Source organism: Taurulus bubalis (assembly GCF_910589615.1).
Source record: "Taurulus bubalis genome assembly, chromosome: 15".
Classification (NCBI taxonomy): domain Eukaryota; kingdom Metazoa; phylum Chordata; class Actinopteri; order Perciformes; family Cottidae; genus Taurulus; species Taurulus bubalis.
Window position 1 is genome coordinate 9529847 of NC_136603.1, and position 17499 is coordinate 9547345.

General features: G+C 40.2%; 1 protein-coding gene across 1 annotated transcript; it reads left to right on the forward strand.

Annotated features, from left to right (window-relative positions):
• Positions 1–201: 201 nt before the first annotated feature.
• Positions 202–11560, forward strand: ccdc138 (coiled-coil domain containing 138; the record flags this gene model as incomplete). Its single annotated transcript, XM_079231126.1, has 11 exons — positions 202–228; positions 590–727; positions 1250–1369; positions 2067–2144; positions 2793–2912; positions 3478–3630; positions 3769–3885; positions 5200–5413; positions 7308–7481; positions 10009–10147; positions 11106–11560. 11 exons carry the CDS (start codon positions 202–204, stop codon positions 11230–11232), a joined length of 1407 nt encoding a protein of 468 aa, XP_079087252.1. The 3' UTR covers positions 11233–11560.
• Between the last annotated feature and the right edge of the window lie 5939 nt (positions 11561–17499).

The following is a 17499-nucleotide window of genomic DNA, read 5'->3' on the forward strand; positions in this document are numbered from 1 at the left end:
CTCTGCTATAGATGGATAACGAGCTATCCATGGCCTTACCTCTATTGTCCCTCCATTTGTCCAGATGTGAGCTTGCCCTCCTGTCTAGATGGTAGCCCTGGGTTACAGGAAACTGAGATTGAATGGGAATCGCAGAGAGCTCGCCAACTTCCTGACTTCTGCTGTTCCTCTTCCCTGGTACTCGCAAAAGTGTACCAGGAGATGATGACCATCTCTGAACAACTGAAGGTGAGAGAGCAGAATACTTGCAATGATGGTTTATCAGTAAATTTAGATGGGTAGGGTGGGCGGAATACAACACAGAAAATGACTGCAGGTTTCCGTGTGTGTGTTATAAGAGGATACTTACAGATGTGTGTGTACATCTTTACACACCAACTTAAATGCAGAGAATATCATGATTATAGGCTGCCTGTTTGTCTGTGCTTGCTTTTTCCTCAAACCTGTATTTCAAGATTAAGGAGTTTTGCCTTTTTGACTCAAAAGTTAGTTTGTAACAGATGAGGAATGTTATATAATGTATAGTAATATCAATGTGTGTGTGTGTGTGTGTGTGTGTGTGTGTGTGTGTGTGTGTGTGTGTGTGCAGGCAGAACGAGAAAGCCAACAGCAGTGGGAGAGGGAGCTGCAGGAACGAGAGAGGAGGCTGAAGCAACAGGAGGAGGCTCTTGGGAGGCTTTATGGGCTGGAGGAGATGCTGCACATTCGTATACCAGCTGTAGAGGAGGTCAGACCCCAAATGATTTCATCTGGTCACGTTCAACACGAGGAATGTGTTGCGTGTTTCGTCACCACACCTCATTCCCGCTCCTTCACCCCACCACCTGTCTCCTTTAAGGAAGTAACTCTGTGGTCCTTGATCATGAACTTCACATTTAAATGATTAATCGTACAGCTAATCATAACTTTCCTCCAAACTTAGCTTAAATTTACATTTTATGCGTACGATTATTGGTGTGAACTTATGTATATACTTAGGTTCTAGTGTTCAGACATTTCAGGTAGTTTACATTAATCCCAGACACTTCCAATTTAATTCAGCCTGATCTATGAACATTTCGTTTTTAGCCCATGATGGTGTCCAAATCAAATAATCCGACTAATTAAACAAACTAAGCCAATATCATTTATGTTATGGACATTGATGACTTCCCATCACATGAGGGGGGGTGCAGTGGAATGACTATTAAAGAACTCAAGTCAGCATAATGTACCTCTGAAGTGTTCAAGCATGGTTGTGTGTCACCAGAAACGCCAGCAAGAGGTGAGCCAGCTGCAGGATCTTCTTCGAGAGAGGAGCAAGGAGAACAGGAGGCTCAGGTCCAGCTTTGACACCATCAAGGAGCTGAATGACAGCATGAAGAAACAGGTTAGAAGTGACCACATCCAGACCTCGGTTGTCTGTTTGCGTTCTGTTGGCATCTTCGAGGTCTGACAAAATCCTCCAGCATTCTCTAGTGATATTAACTCAAAGGCTAAAATGTTGCAGTGTCTTAAATGAACAAGCATTTCAAGGAAAAGTCAGCTAACGCCTGACTTTTGGACTTTTGACCAGCAAGTCTACAGATTTTACAGTTCTTTCTTTTGATTAAAAGCTCATTATAATTAGAGGTCTTAATGTTAGCAATGTGTTTTTTATATGTGCAGGTTGTGTATATGGCTGAGCATTACACGCTAAATGTTTTGTTTTGGGAATAATATCTCCAGCAGCTAATATCAATTTGCCAAGAACCAGAAAATGTTTGAAAGTATTAAATAAAGTGATTAAATAGTCACTTATTTAAGAGTGGAGGAATAGTTACTACCTTGGACCACACGAGGTCGCTATGACTTCACCTTCTTGGATGTTGAATAATCAGGAATGTAAAATCTCTGAGTTTGCATTGTTTTTTGGGTAATAGTGTCGGTCTGGAACTAAATGTGTTGTTGTTGCTTTTGAAAGAAGCCCTCCTTGCTTCAATCATGATTTAAGAAGTGGGCTGATGCGATCTGTATGCACTGAATGATGCGCATATCATCAGTGGTCTTACAAAGCAGATTGACATTTAGTGTTTTTATGTCAACAGTTGAATGAGATCAATGAACAGAATAAAACATTGGAGAGCCAATCCAAGAGGGTCCAGGCTCGACTGGAGAACCTACAGGTAAGCACATATTAACATTAACACGGCACAGGGGGTCAGTGCGTCACGTTGCTTTGGGACGCACTATAAGTTCAGTTCGGTTTTTAGTGTTCCCTGATGGTCAAAACCATCTCCACCCTGCAAATAATTTAAAAGCATTTCTTTCTTGGTGGATGGGAATTTGTCCCATAAATATGTTTTTATTTGTAATATATTTGGTTTAATTTTGTTACAGGGTTCATATGGTCATGGAAAACCTGGAAAAGTCATGGAAGTTTAAAATGGTTATTTTAAAAGTCCTTGAAAAAAAAAAATCCCAAAAGTTTTGTAAAAGCCATGTAAATGTGTTCATGACATTCATTTACGCTGAGTTTGAAATAATTAATATACTTTTAAAAGAAAGACGCTCAAAATATAAGCAGGCATACATACAGGCATCTATATATATATGTTTATTCTTTTAGTCAAACTACTGTCTCTCATTCATTTAAGGTTTACTGTATGCTTGGGAATTCTCATTGTTTGTTTAAATACTACACTTCACAACATGTTTGGTCATGGAAATTTGGTTTAAAGTCATGGAAAAGTCATGGAAATCCATTGTCCAGAATGTGTATGAACCCTGTTGTTATTAACTGTTTTTTTTTTTTTTTTTTTTTTTTTTTTCAGAGGAAATATGAGCACAGCACAGCACAGAAAGGCTGTCCAAAAGTGAGAGTTAAGAGCACAGAATGTATTAAACCATCCCAAAAGGAGAAAACTGCTGCCTCTGGAAAACCCAGCAACAAGGTAGTTCTTGAGCTCTTCTCGGCGGTGTTGTTAAAGTTAACTGTACTGTCAATCGGTAGGATTTGCACACACTTCCAAACTGAAAAGAGTACAACAATCCTTTTCCACAAACCGCACACATTCTGCCAACTGACACGATGAATTATAATGTATGATTTTGTTATCACTGTAGTTGATGAAGAGGAATATAGACAGTTGAGATCTGAGCTCAGTGGATACAACTGCACTTGCATTTTGAGGAGTGTATTTGTCTTTCCCTCGTAAAGGAACATTGACTGAGCCAAACTTTCATTGTATGACCACACTTTTCCACAGTTTTAATGAACACCTTTTCGGCTCCCTGTTGAAATCGCAGTCTTGATGTAATGTTCACACTTTTCCAAATATGCCTGTATGCGCCATGACTGAGCTTTTGGTCAGGTATCTTTAAATCTTGAACTCCTTAGGTGCTCATTGTGACTTAATGCAGGACATATTGTAGTCCAGATGATAACGGTCTAATTAATAAAACACATTTGAACTAAAACGCTGCATTAGTAATTGAATTTCAGCTTCATTCCTTCAGTGTAGCTCCAGTCCCACCCGACTAAAGCTTCTGGCCCTTCTACTGGACTGGGTACTCGATGGACAGACGTTCTCATCAGTAGATGGAAACGAAGGGAAAGGAGTCGGCCAGTGCCTGCCCCCAGAGTTCGTCCTGAACGAGAGATGCCTCAAGGTGACATGTTCACCGTAGCTTCACTGTGATCTCTACATTTTATTACAACCTGCAGTTCAATGCATATTTCGCTTTCCTGTCCGCAAGAGCAATCAATCAAGACGCAATCAAAGTCATGAATTGTCTTTGGTTTCTTAGGTGCTGCCATTGTTAGCAGATCAGCTTCATCACACTCCTTTGTCGGAGCCGGACCTCCTCCTCAACCTTCTTCGCCTCATCCACCGGGCTTTAAGACACATGGACAGCAATACACAGGTATGATCACCTCTGTGGGTAAACTGGGCTGCTGCAGAAAGTAGTTCCAGTATGTAAGAACACACGGTATGATAACGAATGGTGTCACGTGACTCGCTGTTCTGTCTGTGGTCACGAAGGCCAAATGGTAGCACACCCTATAACTATTCTATATCAAACTCTTAAGATAGTAGCCACTATGAACGAGCCACATCACCATATCTACAATGCCAAAAATAGACTGATTTTGGGTATCCTTCCTTTTTTAATAGACTATCTGAATTGTCAAAAAGCAACACCACAGGGGAGTGAGATTACAGTTTATAACTGCACGTCCTTATTTATCAGTGTTTGGCCTTGCAAGAGATGAGTGTTATTCTACAGAAAGCTGCTAGGTCACTTTCAACTGAAACCAAACACGACACGCAGTTTTCCCTCAAGACATAGCTACACATCAGAGAGCTACACATCCACTCCAAGCAGGGGATATCCGCTTTATCGCTACATCTCCCTTCACAGCGTGGTGTGCTTTAATGTGTGGAGGTCCTGTCGAGTTCCATCTTGTGTTCAGATGAGAAGCATGGTTATCCGAAGTCCCCTGCCTGTCTCATTGCAACGAACAGAGTCTAGACATGCTGGCCCTGTCTTTGTGTCTTTGTTAAGGTTTAGGAGCCCCACCAGAGCAAGACAAATACTGGTTTGGGGTGATGGGACAATTGTACTCGATTGTCCAATCCCACGTTGTAACCTTCTCTTATTGTGAAGTCCAAACACCAGCCTCCCTTAACCCTGAGCTCCTTGCCCAACCTCCCAATCCCAACTATGAGCCATTCTCCAGCCTTCACCCCCTAACCATGTCCCCACAACCTTCCAACCACAGCCTCCAAGCTTCAGTCCTGTACAGGACATGACATGTCATATCTGCTCAGGGACGTGTTTGATGTTCAGCTGGAGTTACACGCTCCCCTATTGCAGCAATATGTGTTCACCTTTAAAACCAAAACCAAACACTTTTGGGCCACAATGCATGCATGGAAGAAGGGAGATCCCTTTGTTCCCTATGGAGCTGATGGAGACTTTGGGGACAGGGTGTAGTAGAGAGACTGAGAGAGGGATGTGGTGTGTTTTGAAAACTATGATCTCTTCACTGCTTATACATGTGTTTTGGATAGTAAATGTTCACTGCACTGGTTTATTGGCTCCGTGTCAGGCTACTCATTTTTTTTTTCTACTCTGGTGTTCTCTGAAGATCATTGTCGACATATCATTCCTATTTTAAAACGTAAAGTAACACAGTGGATTGTGATCAATGTGTGTTTTCCGGTATCCGCCCAGCATGTAGCGCTATCTGCCACGCTGCGGCGGATAGGAGAGCAAGTATCAAAGCCCCCAGCCCAGGTAACGCAGCCTCAGTCTGAAGATCCAGACCTGCCCATGCTCTACCGTGGGGCTGCTGGTGGACCCTGCAGGAGCTGGCCCCTTTCCTGCAGCCCCTGCCCTCACACACGCATCCTGTCCACCATCATCATCCTCCGCACTGTCACACAAGGTAACGATGCTGAAAACACACGTTCATACTGGATCTTAAGCATTATATGTGGAAAATGCACGTTTATGGATGCAAAGCAGGATAAGAGCAAGGAATCGGATATAAGCCTGGGATTATTTTCATTATCAATGTTCTTTGGAAAACGTTTTTTTATTATTTTATATATATATATATATATATATATATATATATATATATATATATATATATATTAGAAAAAGTTAACAATGATGTAAGGGTCTCTGTAGATAAGCTTTCATACGCAGTTGTATGTGTATAGGTCCAAAAGTAAACAAAAAGGGAAAAGAAAAAAAAAATATTATTCTGGACTATGACAAAATATATGAAATAATGTTATATTCAGATCTCACTAACACATGTTTAGTAATAGTAATTTCATTAATCAAAAAGCAGACTTTGAAAAAAAAAAAGGAAAGCGGAGGAGCTCACTGTAGAAGAAATATGATAATGTGTGATACATATTTTGATAAGTCGCAGTGTTATCACCCCACCTGGGTGTGAATCCACAGGAAAGGTATGGTGTTCAAACACAAATACTTTGCTTGCTGTGTTTCTTACTAAATATTTTAATTCAAGTTGTCCCTTCACTGCTAATACGAGTACATATTTCATTTTGAGGGGAAAGAAAAGAGGACCAAAGATGAAATGTACATTGCACTGACCTGTTTGTGTACTCCATCTATTGCAGTTCATGAAACACTGCTGGCCAGGCGACGTTTTTTTACATTTCATTTAGCTGACGCTTTTATCCAAAGCGACTTACATTTTTGCTTTATACACCGTAGAAACAGCAACGGTGAGCAATTTTCCATTCTTTTATCAGATCAGCTAATTAGAGCTCACAAAGGGTGTTTGGCCTCACTCACACTGAGGCACAAGAGATGGCAAAGTCCAGACTGAAATGACTCGATGAGTATTGAATGGATAGCCATGACAGTTTGAACATACAGACACGGTTACCAGAGGATTATTCCTATTGACTTTAGTGACCAAGCGACCTCTTAGTCGAAAAGGGCAAAGAGTTTGTAGCTGTTTCCAAATTTTGCTCCCTGGCCTTCCACACTAAGAAGGTTAGTGCCCTCTGTGGGTGTGCCATACTTATCCTGACATATTTGATGAAGCTCTCCTCTGACCTTCCATCTGCTCGCAATGCTCGAATATTTTCAGTAAATCTGCTGACCAGGTTCTCTGTCTCCCCTGAAAGCAGATTGATTATTAAGGAGAGATATTTATTCCCCCTGATATTGGAGGGTTCTTCCACATAATAGATACCATTCTGAGACACAGCTAACCAAACTCAGTCCAGAATAAAAATAAGCTTTTATCTTTCTGTCAGGTTCCACAACTTTTGGGCATTTGAAAAGACTTTTCTTAGAACTTCAGAAAACTATTTGAGATGATCAGAGTGCAGAAGAATGACACAAATTAAGTCAAAATCCCCCCTTTTTGGTTTGCACTATAATTCATTGAATATGTTTGGCTTTTGGTAAACAAGACATTCGATGATGTCACTTAATGCTCTAGAATATTGCGATGGGCTTTTTTTTTTTTTTACTGTTTTCTGATGTTTTAGAGACCTAGCAATGAATTGATGCATCGAGTGAGTAATCAGCAAATTAATCGATAATAAAATGAATTGTTAGTTGCAGAGCTAGATGAGATTTGCCTCCTAGAATTGTTTGTAATATAAAATGACATAATGTAGCGTGTATTCTTATCCTAGCACTTCATCACTTGGCTGATTCACGGACAACCGTGTCAGCTGAGAGTCTAAAACTCCACTCTAAGACAGAAATGATGGATTTAGTCTCTTGATGATAGATAGATTTAGAATCTCTTGATGTATATACATCGCTCTCTGTCCCGTCTCCAGCTGATGTGCTGGCCCAGGCTCTGGACAGTCTCCGTACCGAGCTGAGGTCTGAGGAGAGCCGAGGCCTGTTCATCTGCTATGGAGGAGTGTGTGTGCTGCTGTCCATGCTGCAGGCTGGCCGTGGAGGTCTGCACACACCTGTGGACATCCTCATGCAGCTGTGTGAGCAGTCCCGTAAGTAGGAATTTGTCCACCAAATTTGACCATTAGTGCAGAACCACTCCACTTCAGCAACTAGTTATAATTTTGCTACAACAACTGTTGCAGTCTTGTCCACAATATTAGGTTAATTAATAATTATGTATATCTAAATGTTCAGCACCTCACTTATGACCTCATGGCTTATTTCTTTTTAAGTTTTACAAATCCCATTGCTTGGGTTAACGTGGCATTAAAAACTGCTGTAATCAATCTTCTAGCCCAGATTTATTGACTGACTTTATGACCACTATTAACTTTGATTCATACCAGCTCCTCCTGCAGTATCACTCCACATCCTCCTAAAAAAAAAACACATGTGAAAAGTGACGGTTTGCTCGAGCTCGCATCAATCATAAAGCACTGGTCATGCAAAAGATTTATAATGTGTCATAAAACCGTGGTCCTCCACCACCTCCTGGCTGACAAAAAAGACTTGATGGAGGTGTGCGAGGGGAGAGCACAGCTGCGGTGTGTTTCCATGGAGGGCCAAGTTCGACTGGGCTATGAGCTGTGTATCATTTAAGATTGCTGTCTGCTACAGCAGTACACAGCAGAGCCATATGCTGGAGGTGACTGGGGCCAGAGGTGTGTGTGTGTGTGTGTGTGTGTGTGTGTGTGTGTGTGTGTGTGCGCACATACAGTTGTGTGCTTCAAGGGGACTGTAAGTCTACCAAGACTTGCTAATTATTGTGTTTTACAAGCAGTAATGAGGAGAGACGGGAAAGGAGTGAGGAGGGGGGAGAAAGGTTTGCACCTGAAGGTTGCCAATAAAACTAAACTAAACAAAAAGGTCAAATTGTACTCACGCACACAAACGCATGCCGGACATCTCTGGTCATACTGCGACAACTTGACTCCTTGTATAAAGTTCAGTTGCACAACACTTCTCGCACATTCATGGATCACAAAATGCCACCTCAGCACACACGTACACAGTCAGTAACAGTGTTTTACTGGTTTCTACTGAACCAGTGGGTACTTTTACCAGCAAACTGCTTCATGCAGTGTATTTAACTTCCATGCTCATAAATGAACCTACTTGGCGTGTACATGTGTTTGTGTTCTTTTGGCGCAGTGGAGAAGTGTTTGTATGTTTTCACAAAACCCCTCCCCGAACTGGCGAGAGTACTTTTGACCCTTGTTTCGTACCATGTGATGGTTCCCGCAGCTTTCATATTGTCAACCATCAAACCCATGAGGAATGTGTCCGTCTCCATCTGTATCCGTGCAGCCACATATGTGTAGAATGTAGCACATATTAAAAAGATGAAGACTGGACACTGTGGGCTGACGTGCTGCGGACATTTTTCAGACCCCTGGTCTTTCAGTGCTTATAAATGACAAAATTATATATTTGTAAATAATGTTGGAATAATTATAATCCAATAGAAGCAGTTATGAAATGATGAGTCAATTGACAGAAAATTCATCAATTCATTTGATAATCGATTTAAAAAGAATTAAAAAAAAAAACACAGAACATTTTCATGTTTCGGCTTCAATTTGCTGTTTTCTCTGTTCCTTGACGGTGATGAATATCTTCAAGTTTTGGACAGTAGCTTGGATTAAACAAGCAAATTAAAACATCACTCGATGTCACCTTGTGCTGGTGACGATTTAAATTTAAATGATTTATCAATTGTTCAAAAAGAAATGGCAGATTAATCTAAGTAAATCAATTAGTAGTTGCCGCCTCTTAATTCCTGACAATTGTGTTGGACTGCACGATTATGTTCAGCTGCATATTGTCCAGCCACAATCAGCAGACATTACACGAAATACTTTAGTTTAGAAAATCTGGAGTTTAAAATATGCAAAATGAGCAAGACAATGTATAGTTTTAGGTCGCATCAGTAGCATGATTTATATTTAGTAGTTGTATAACCTTGAGGTGGGGTGATGCTACTGCTGGATCAAGACGGACCAAACTATCCTTTCCTGCTTTATCCATGTCATACTGTCAGATTATACTCTTCTTATCTGAACCTGATCCTATTCTTCCCCGTCCAATCCTCTGCTGTGATTTGGTGCCAGCAGAACCTCTGTGGCTCAGATTGTATTCATTCCCCCTTTTGTGTGGTCGTAGACAGTGGAGAAGGGATGTGACTTGTGTGGTTATCACGAGGTCCACATTTGCTGTTTATTAAAAAATATGCAGCTCCTCCATCTGTAGATTGATGCCTTCTTCCTTTCTGTTTCATCTCCCTGTGCGTTCGTGCATGTGTGAGTGCGGTTTGAGGAAGAGAAGGTCACAGTTAACAGTGACAATATGGACGCTCATCCAAAAACAATCATCAGAGACGGTCTGACCAGCATCTCGGTACCTGTCTCCTGGGGGTCGCTAAATTGTTGTCATGCTTTGTTTGTGTAGTAATTATGTAGTTTCCATTTCTATGCAAATCCGAAGTTTTAAGAATGACTGAAAATGTGTTGTTCATTAGAGAAATTGTTTTGATAATATCCTTCTAACTGTGCTCTGCCTGTGTTTGTGTGCTGGTAGGCTACTTAAATCCCTTCCTGGAGGCATGTAGCTGTAAGGAGTTTTTCCAAACGGCCTCCCAGCTTCTGAAAAACCCTCGTCTAGAGTTCCCAACGCTGGAGAAGCTCTCCATCCTTCTACAGAAGCTCTCCAACATCAGGTGGGCACACTCCTTTCGATACTGATAATAATAATAATAATAATTCACTTGTCTCTGATCACGGGTCGTAAATACCTGCATGCCATGAGAAATGCAACCATGCGCACTCTTATTTATGTCACGTGTCGGCACAGACTGATCTGATAAATACTCAACCTGGGTCCAGATATGAACTCAGTTATGAACTCTTTCTATTCATTTCCCCAAGGATAGGCAATGGCATTTAGACTATTACAGGGGGTCACAAGCGTGTTGGCTTGTGACAAGTAAATATTCAAATAAATTGTCAACAAAAAAAGCAATGATCAGAGCAATCTTGCTATAAGGAGCTTCTCATGAATTTTTTGTTTGATTATTGTAAATCCTTATTTCTAGATTATGGCAGTCATGTATTAAGTTTGTGTGCAGAAGTCATTAAATCCAGACCTTTACGGTTTCTGCTCCTTAATCAAGGATGGGTCAAATGCAGAGAAGGATTTCCCCAAGGGGATTATTAAAAGGATACATTGTTATTATCATTATTATTATTATTTCTCACGACCTTTAGCCGTGCCTGCAGCTCTAGGCAAACGTTGGTCAGTCGACCTCTTTGGTCCAACTGTATGATGCATCGACACAAACCTTCGTACAGCCATTCATGGTTCCCAGATGATGAATCGTTATAACTTTGGTAATTGCCGACTTTTCTTCTCGGGCCTCCACACCTGGACAAAGTTCAGTCGTGTGTATTTCCTGGACTCAACAGGTCAAGCGTGTGTTCACTAACTTAGTCGATGGGTGATTTAGTGTTTTTCAAAACATTCAAAGTAAATCTGTCAGGGCCAACTCTTAAACTTCATTAATGCCTGATAGCAGCTATACATCTGTAGTACACTGACCTTGTACGGTTGCGTGACTTTTCTGTTTTTATTGAATTTCTTTGGACTGATGGGTTGTGTTTTTCTTTGATTTGGTCCAGGAAGAACCGTCGTCTGTTTGAACAATCCTCCCTGCACCTCCAAATACAAGAACGTCTTCACAACGCCAACCAGATGCACACGTTCCTCTGCCTCAACCTTAGGTCCATCCTCCACAACCTCAAATAACACACAGACACACATAGTTGCTTATGTTTTTCTGCCTCATGCTCCCGTTTTCCCAGTGTTGGAAAAAGGTGACTTACCTTGTATTTCAGTACTTCAGCACTTTACTTGGTCTTTCATATGTGCTCAAACTGTTTTAAACATGTTTCCAACGTTGCATTACTTAAATGTTCCATCTTGCTCTACCTCCAATAACACATGCAGGCCGTTTCTTTATTTATCTTGTAGTATATTTGAGAAGTTCTCTTATCTGTCAGAAGTACTTTTCTTTCGTGTTCTGTATTTGTTGCCCTTTGTGACCCGTTCTTCAGCGACTGGAAACGACTGTCATGCTTGCCAGTGACTTTAATGGGTGTCTGATGTGCTCAGAGGAAGAGAGGCTGGGACTGTGAAGCTTTTTAATGACAATAAACTAAATGAACTGAAGGACATTAAGATTGGACTGCATATGAAATGCTATAATCCATATGTTTTGTATAAAGTTGTCTTATTTGTTTATTCCAGAGCATGGGTGGGTTGATGGGAGTAATGGTCTCAGTATGGGACACACCGGTGGTGTTGGTTGATGGAGGAGATTGGACGGACTGGAACAATTACAGCTGACATTTAAAACGTACTCGGAAGTGCTTGGCTGGTCTGAATTTGAAAAGGGTGCGTCCAATTTTTATTTATTTTTACTTAAAGGAATGGTGTGACAGTCAACATGGGGGCTTCAAACTACCTTTTTGAAGAGAACATTCAAGAACAAATATGTTTGAAATGAACCATCAGTGATTCCTTCAGTGATTGCAGACACTTGGAAACTGTCTGCATCTACACCTAGCATTACATTTAAAGTAGTTCCATTTTTGGAAAAGGATTTACAAGTAAAAATGTGTTGTACAGTCAAATTATTGATATGTCAGTTTTGAAAATTGGATGAATTTACAATATCTCTAAAAGGGAACTGCTACAGTATAGTCACTATATTCATGTTTTTAAAGGCATTCTTTTCAAACGGCGTTTGTTTTCTGGCTGTTTGGAAGCCTCTGGATCGTACATCCTCTGTTGAACCGTGATAAAGGTTCAGGAGTGAGCTGTAGCTTACATTTTATTCCATTAATGATATGGAATGTTATTACCCCAAAGTATTTGGTTTCTAACCACTTCTGTTGTTACGTGGCAGGCACAAGAGCACGCACAAGAACAATGTTAAAACAGAACTGTTTATATCCAAAATGACTGGAAAACTATTTATTTTTAGTGCCCTTTTAAAAATGATTGCACTGTGTTCAATTAGTAGGATAATTATCATTCCCACTGACGGTAAAACTAAATTGCCAGCGCATAGATGCAGAGACCAGAGGGGTGGGATCCTCCATCCTATGGAGCAGATCACCCTAATTGAGTCTTAGACCACCTTTTTTTTCGTGCTTATATTTTTACTACCTCACCAACTGTCAACAGCCGCAAGCAGAGGAGATCATATTATAGATAAAATAGAGGGCACATTTTGTTTTGCTTTCCCGTTGTGGCTGTTGTGAACTGTGTTGCATCTGGATGATGTCAAATGGAAACATCAGACCTAATGATCAACAGCAGAAGACATTCTGCTCTCGGCAGCCACGTAAACAGCCATTCTTCATGTGTGAAGGTCCGTCTCTCCATGAACACTCACCAATCAGATAAATCTGTTGGTTTTATGACACTTCAAGACAGATGCAGTGTGGGTAATTAAATGTTATCATCAACGGTTTCTTCAGCATCAGCTCAAAGATTGAGTAAAGAATTATAAAAAAAAAAGTTGTATCGCATGAGAACTGGATCAGAGTGGCTCCATTTACTTTTTTAACAAATGTCATAATCTCAGTATAATCTCAGCAATGATAAGCAATGAAACAGTCTTGTTATGAGCACTTGATAGTAAAGACATGCATAATTTATCCGGCTGTGTTCATTGCAGTTTAAATGAACTCTTAATCTTTTCCTGACTTTCCACCATAAATCTTTATTTGTTCATATTTGACGACTCAGCACCTCACTATTTACGTCCAACTTGTGTGCAATTTAAATGAACTTTTTATTGACCGAAACCGTTTTAGTGGCTGAACCCTAGCATTCCGTCTCCGTAGTTTATATGCCATGACCACAATCTTTCCCTAACCTTGACCATACTGTGGTTTTCAATTTTACTAATGTTGGCATTGGATGGAAAATAAATAAATAAACATGGCATTGGACAGAATTTAAGGTTCTGCATAATCCATAAGAAATATTGTCCCTATAATTTTGAATAAACATATTGCGGAATAAACATTTTCCAGAGGCTTCAGGAAGGCAACAACACGACAAAAGCAGTATTTTGACAAAAAATGTGGACATTTCTACACTAAACTATGCATATATCACATTTGGAATTGTACTGTAATCAACATGAATTCATGCTGAAGGAATCTTCAAATCTTCTTCCAGCTGCTTTTCAAGCTCAAGGTTTGATACTCACATCGGTTTTGAGTGGAGTATCACTTTAACGGGGAATTATAGCTTTTATGCCGACTCCAGGAAGTGTCGACGGCTGATTTATTTACTTTCGTGACTTGAGTTGCGTCTGGTCTGCATTGCACTCAGCACAGCGGTGTCTGGTCCGTGTTCCCTAACACGCTCGACTCTGCCAGTCTAGCCTGCACAGCATCACCCACACGACTTTAAACGCTGATCTTGATTTGTATTTGGGTTTTCTCACTGGACCAAAAATTTAGAAAATTACCCTAAAAAGGGTCCCTGCTCTGGTCTGGCTGGTAAACCTCATTAAAATGTTATTTGGTCGGTGGGAGGAAGCTGGCAGGGGGAAACATTAGCGGTTCCACTTGAGCGCGACCATAAAGTCAAGTCAATCAGTGATTTGACATGGCAGACCACCAAATGTATATTATTTCCACCAGCCGCAATATGCATAAATATGCTGCTTGAGTAATGCAACAAGCACATGGCGGGTCTAGTAATATACCTGACTGTAAATTAGCCAGTGTAAGAAGAAGTCGTGAGTGGAAGCAGCTGCCTGAGGATATTTATGGTGGACAGGCTGTGATCACACTGGTTTTCAGCTTCCAGTTTGTTTTAACTTCTTTTATTCTGCTTTGGTATCATTCAAATTGACTAAGAGTCTCGCATCTGACTAATAACTAAAGGAACTCTGCTCTTTCTTGATGAGAGTTAGATTCTTTTAAATATATTTAAAATGAGCATCCATTAAAAAAGTATTCAATAAAATATAAATGTAAGTTCATAAACTAAATTGTATATATTCTATATTAAATCAGGCATTGATGGTACAGCGCTGTGTATTACATCTTTTTTTTGACCAAAAATGCTTTGCACTGGTTGTCGATTGCACTTATTTCACAGGGAGTACATCAATGAAAAAAGTTTGAGAACCACTGGATTAGAGGATTGATGTCACTCATGCCTGTGCTTTAAATGTGGCACTAGCTCCAGCTAGCAGTTGGCTTAGCATCTCTAAAGCAGAGTAATTAGTACAATGCATCTCTACATGAATTAATTGTTTCATGAAACGAAATAGTGAAAATCGGCGAAATAGTGTAACTTTTATTTTATTTCGTTAATCCATCTGTCCGGCAAAGGCGGAGGTGATTCCCTCCTCATTCCAGTCTTTATGCTAATCACATCCTGTCTCCAGCTTTGTACTTGATGCACAGTGCTGCCAATCTCCTCATCTAACTTCCGGGCTTTTCAGAAAATGTCAAACCTTTCCTGTCGGGGTTCAAACACATGTTCTCCTCAAATCCTCACCCACACTTCAGAGAGAACAGAATCCAGCAGAGTCAGCGAGGAGGTTCAACGTTGATAGAAACTTCTGCAGGATCATTTGCTTTGTTGTTAGTCATCAGTATAGTTCTAAAAATTTTGTTTCAAATATATGCACTACTGCAGTAGCAAGATGTATTCTTGACAGATACTCCTGATATTTTCTTAAAACCAGTAGGTGCAAAGTTGTACTGCAGCTACTGGCTGTTGAAGGCAGTTTAATTACCACCGTGCAAACACAGTACACACACACACACACACACACACACACACACACACACACACACACACACACACACACACACACACACACACACTCTGTCCTGATCCAAACACCTGACTGAAGTCTGGACAGTACTTGTTCTCCTGCTGTTTGATGTGTTCGCGGTTGACTGGTGGGGACGAGTGTGTGCATGCAGTTGTTGTGTTTAGGGCGAATGTGTTACTGACTGGCAGAAGTTTAATTAGTCGCATGGTTAGCACTCCTTGCCCCAAAGTGTCTTTCTATGGCCTCATCCTCATTTAAAGTCAATGCCAGGTTCTTAAAACACAAAAACAGACCCTGAAGACACAAACTTCTGCACGTGTGCGCGTGTGTGTGTGTGTGTGTGTGTGTGTGTGTGTGTGTGTGTGTGTGTGTGTGTGTGTGTGTGTGTGTGTGTGATCAGACTAAAAGGCTCTTCTATTTGGATGGATTATTTCTGGGCAATTTTGAAACATGATGAGAGAAAGACCTCAATGTTGCCCTGATGCCCCACAGCAGCACCACTGGCATCTCCACCGCCAGCCAGACCTTCTCTGCACCAGACTTAAGATCCCAAGCCAGCACATACACACTTAATCTTTGAGCTAAGGCATTGGGAATGTTGGCACAAATACGCACCCACATAGTGAAAGCTCGATGACAGAGTGGTGTGCAGAGGTGACAGCTGCCACTGGAGTGGCTTATGTCTTGTCGGTGAGAGAGAAAAAAAGCTTAATCAACGGGGGAAAAAAAAAAGATGAGGGATTGTTGTCGAAAACTAAATTCCTCCAGGTAGAGAAGTGTTTTGTGTTTGTTGAGGTCAAGTTGCGTCATTTTGCTAATCCTCTGAAAAAGTCAATGCCAAAGTCAATTATTGAGTAAATGTAGTTTGCCAAAGTGTTGTGTTATCCTTCATTGTTTGGCTACAGTACATAATAGTAATTAAAACAAACTTTATGTGGAAACCTTGACATATATAATGCTATGAAATAGAACAGTGGAGAGAACTAATGCCTACATGAAGTTATAGTCTACTAATCTTGTCCTGCAGTCTTTTCCAATGAAGTCATCTCTCTTTTGATGAACCACAGTTAATATGCCTCTTTTAATTATCTATAATTAACTGGATGAGTGTTGAATGAACTGAGAAATGTTGGGATTAGCAATTTTCCATTTGGTGTGTCTAAGTCATTAACAGACCCTGACAGTCTGCTGTAATCATTCACAAGCTGGATGAACATATGGGATCATTTACTTAACTGTATATCAGTTTCATTAACCTCTGACATTTATGTATATGGCTCATTACATTTATGTATTTGATCAGCGTTATACTGGTGGCTGAATGAGAAGGCCAACCGTGCTGTATATGGAAGTCAAATGTAAACTTCGACTTTATTTAAACTCATTATTTTGTGCCGTTGTACATTTCACATTTTTACCCTGATTTTAAGATTATTTTGATTTCAAACTTCAATATCTCATACACTTTTTCGATAGATTGCTACGAAACTCAAACCTTTCATCTAGCACCATCAACAGGACAACATTTTATTGTATTGTATCTAGTTGCAAAACGAATGAGCTTCATCCTCAAGCTTTACTTTGTGTTTTTCTCTCTTCAGCTAAACTCTGATGGTGAATGTGGTCAACATTATAGTTATATTATGTAAGTACAGCCTCACAGAGGCACTTATTGCAACTTATTACATACCAGCACAAAATATATCAAATAATCAGTTCAGGTCTCTAACATTGTACTTACAAAAGAATAATTGAATCGTTCCATACTCTTTGGGTCCTGATGGTCCAATTCAGAGTCACTAATCTCAAGCAAAATGAATTTAATCGGATATCAGCCCGCAACTATACAAATATGAACATGTATACTCAGTCCTAGTCAGTTACAACAAATACCAAGCCTTTTTTTTCCATACATCTTTATTAATGTATACATTATGTACAATAATAAGTTATATATACAGTTATACTTTGGTTCTGTGATGTGTTTGTGTGTGTTTCTATATGTTCTATACGGTATGTGCTACTGAGGTAAGTAATCCATGTTTGGCTTCTGCATGTCATCCTATCAGCATAATATCTGTCAGAGGAGATTTGGCCTGTCTGAAACAAGGGCGTGGGTCTATACAATTTGAATTCAATGCACACTAATTGATTTAGAGTACTGGAGCCCAGCTCCAGAGTTTGCAAGGTAAAATATG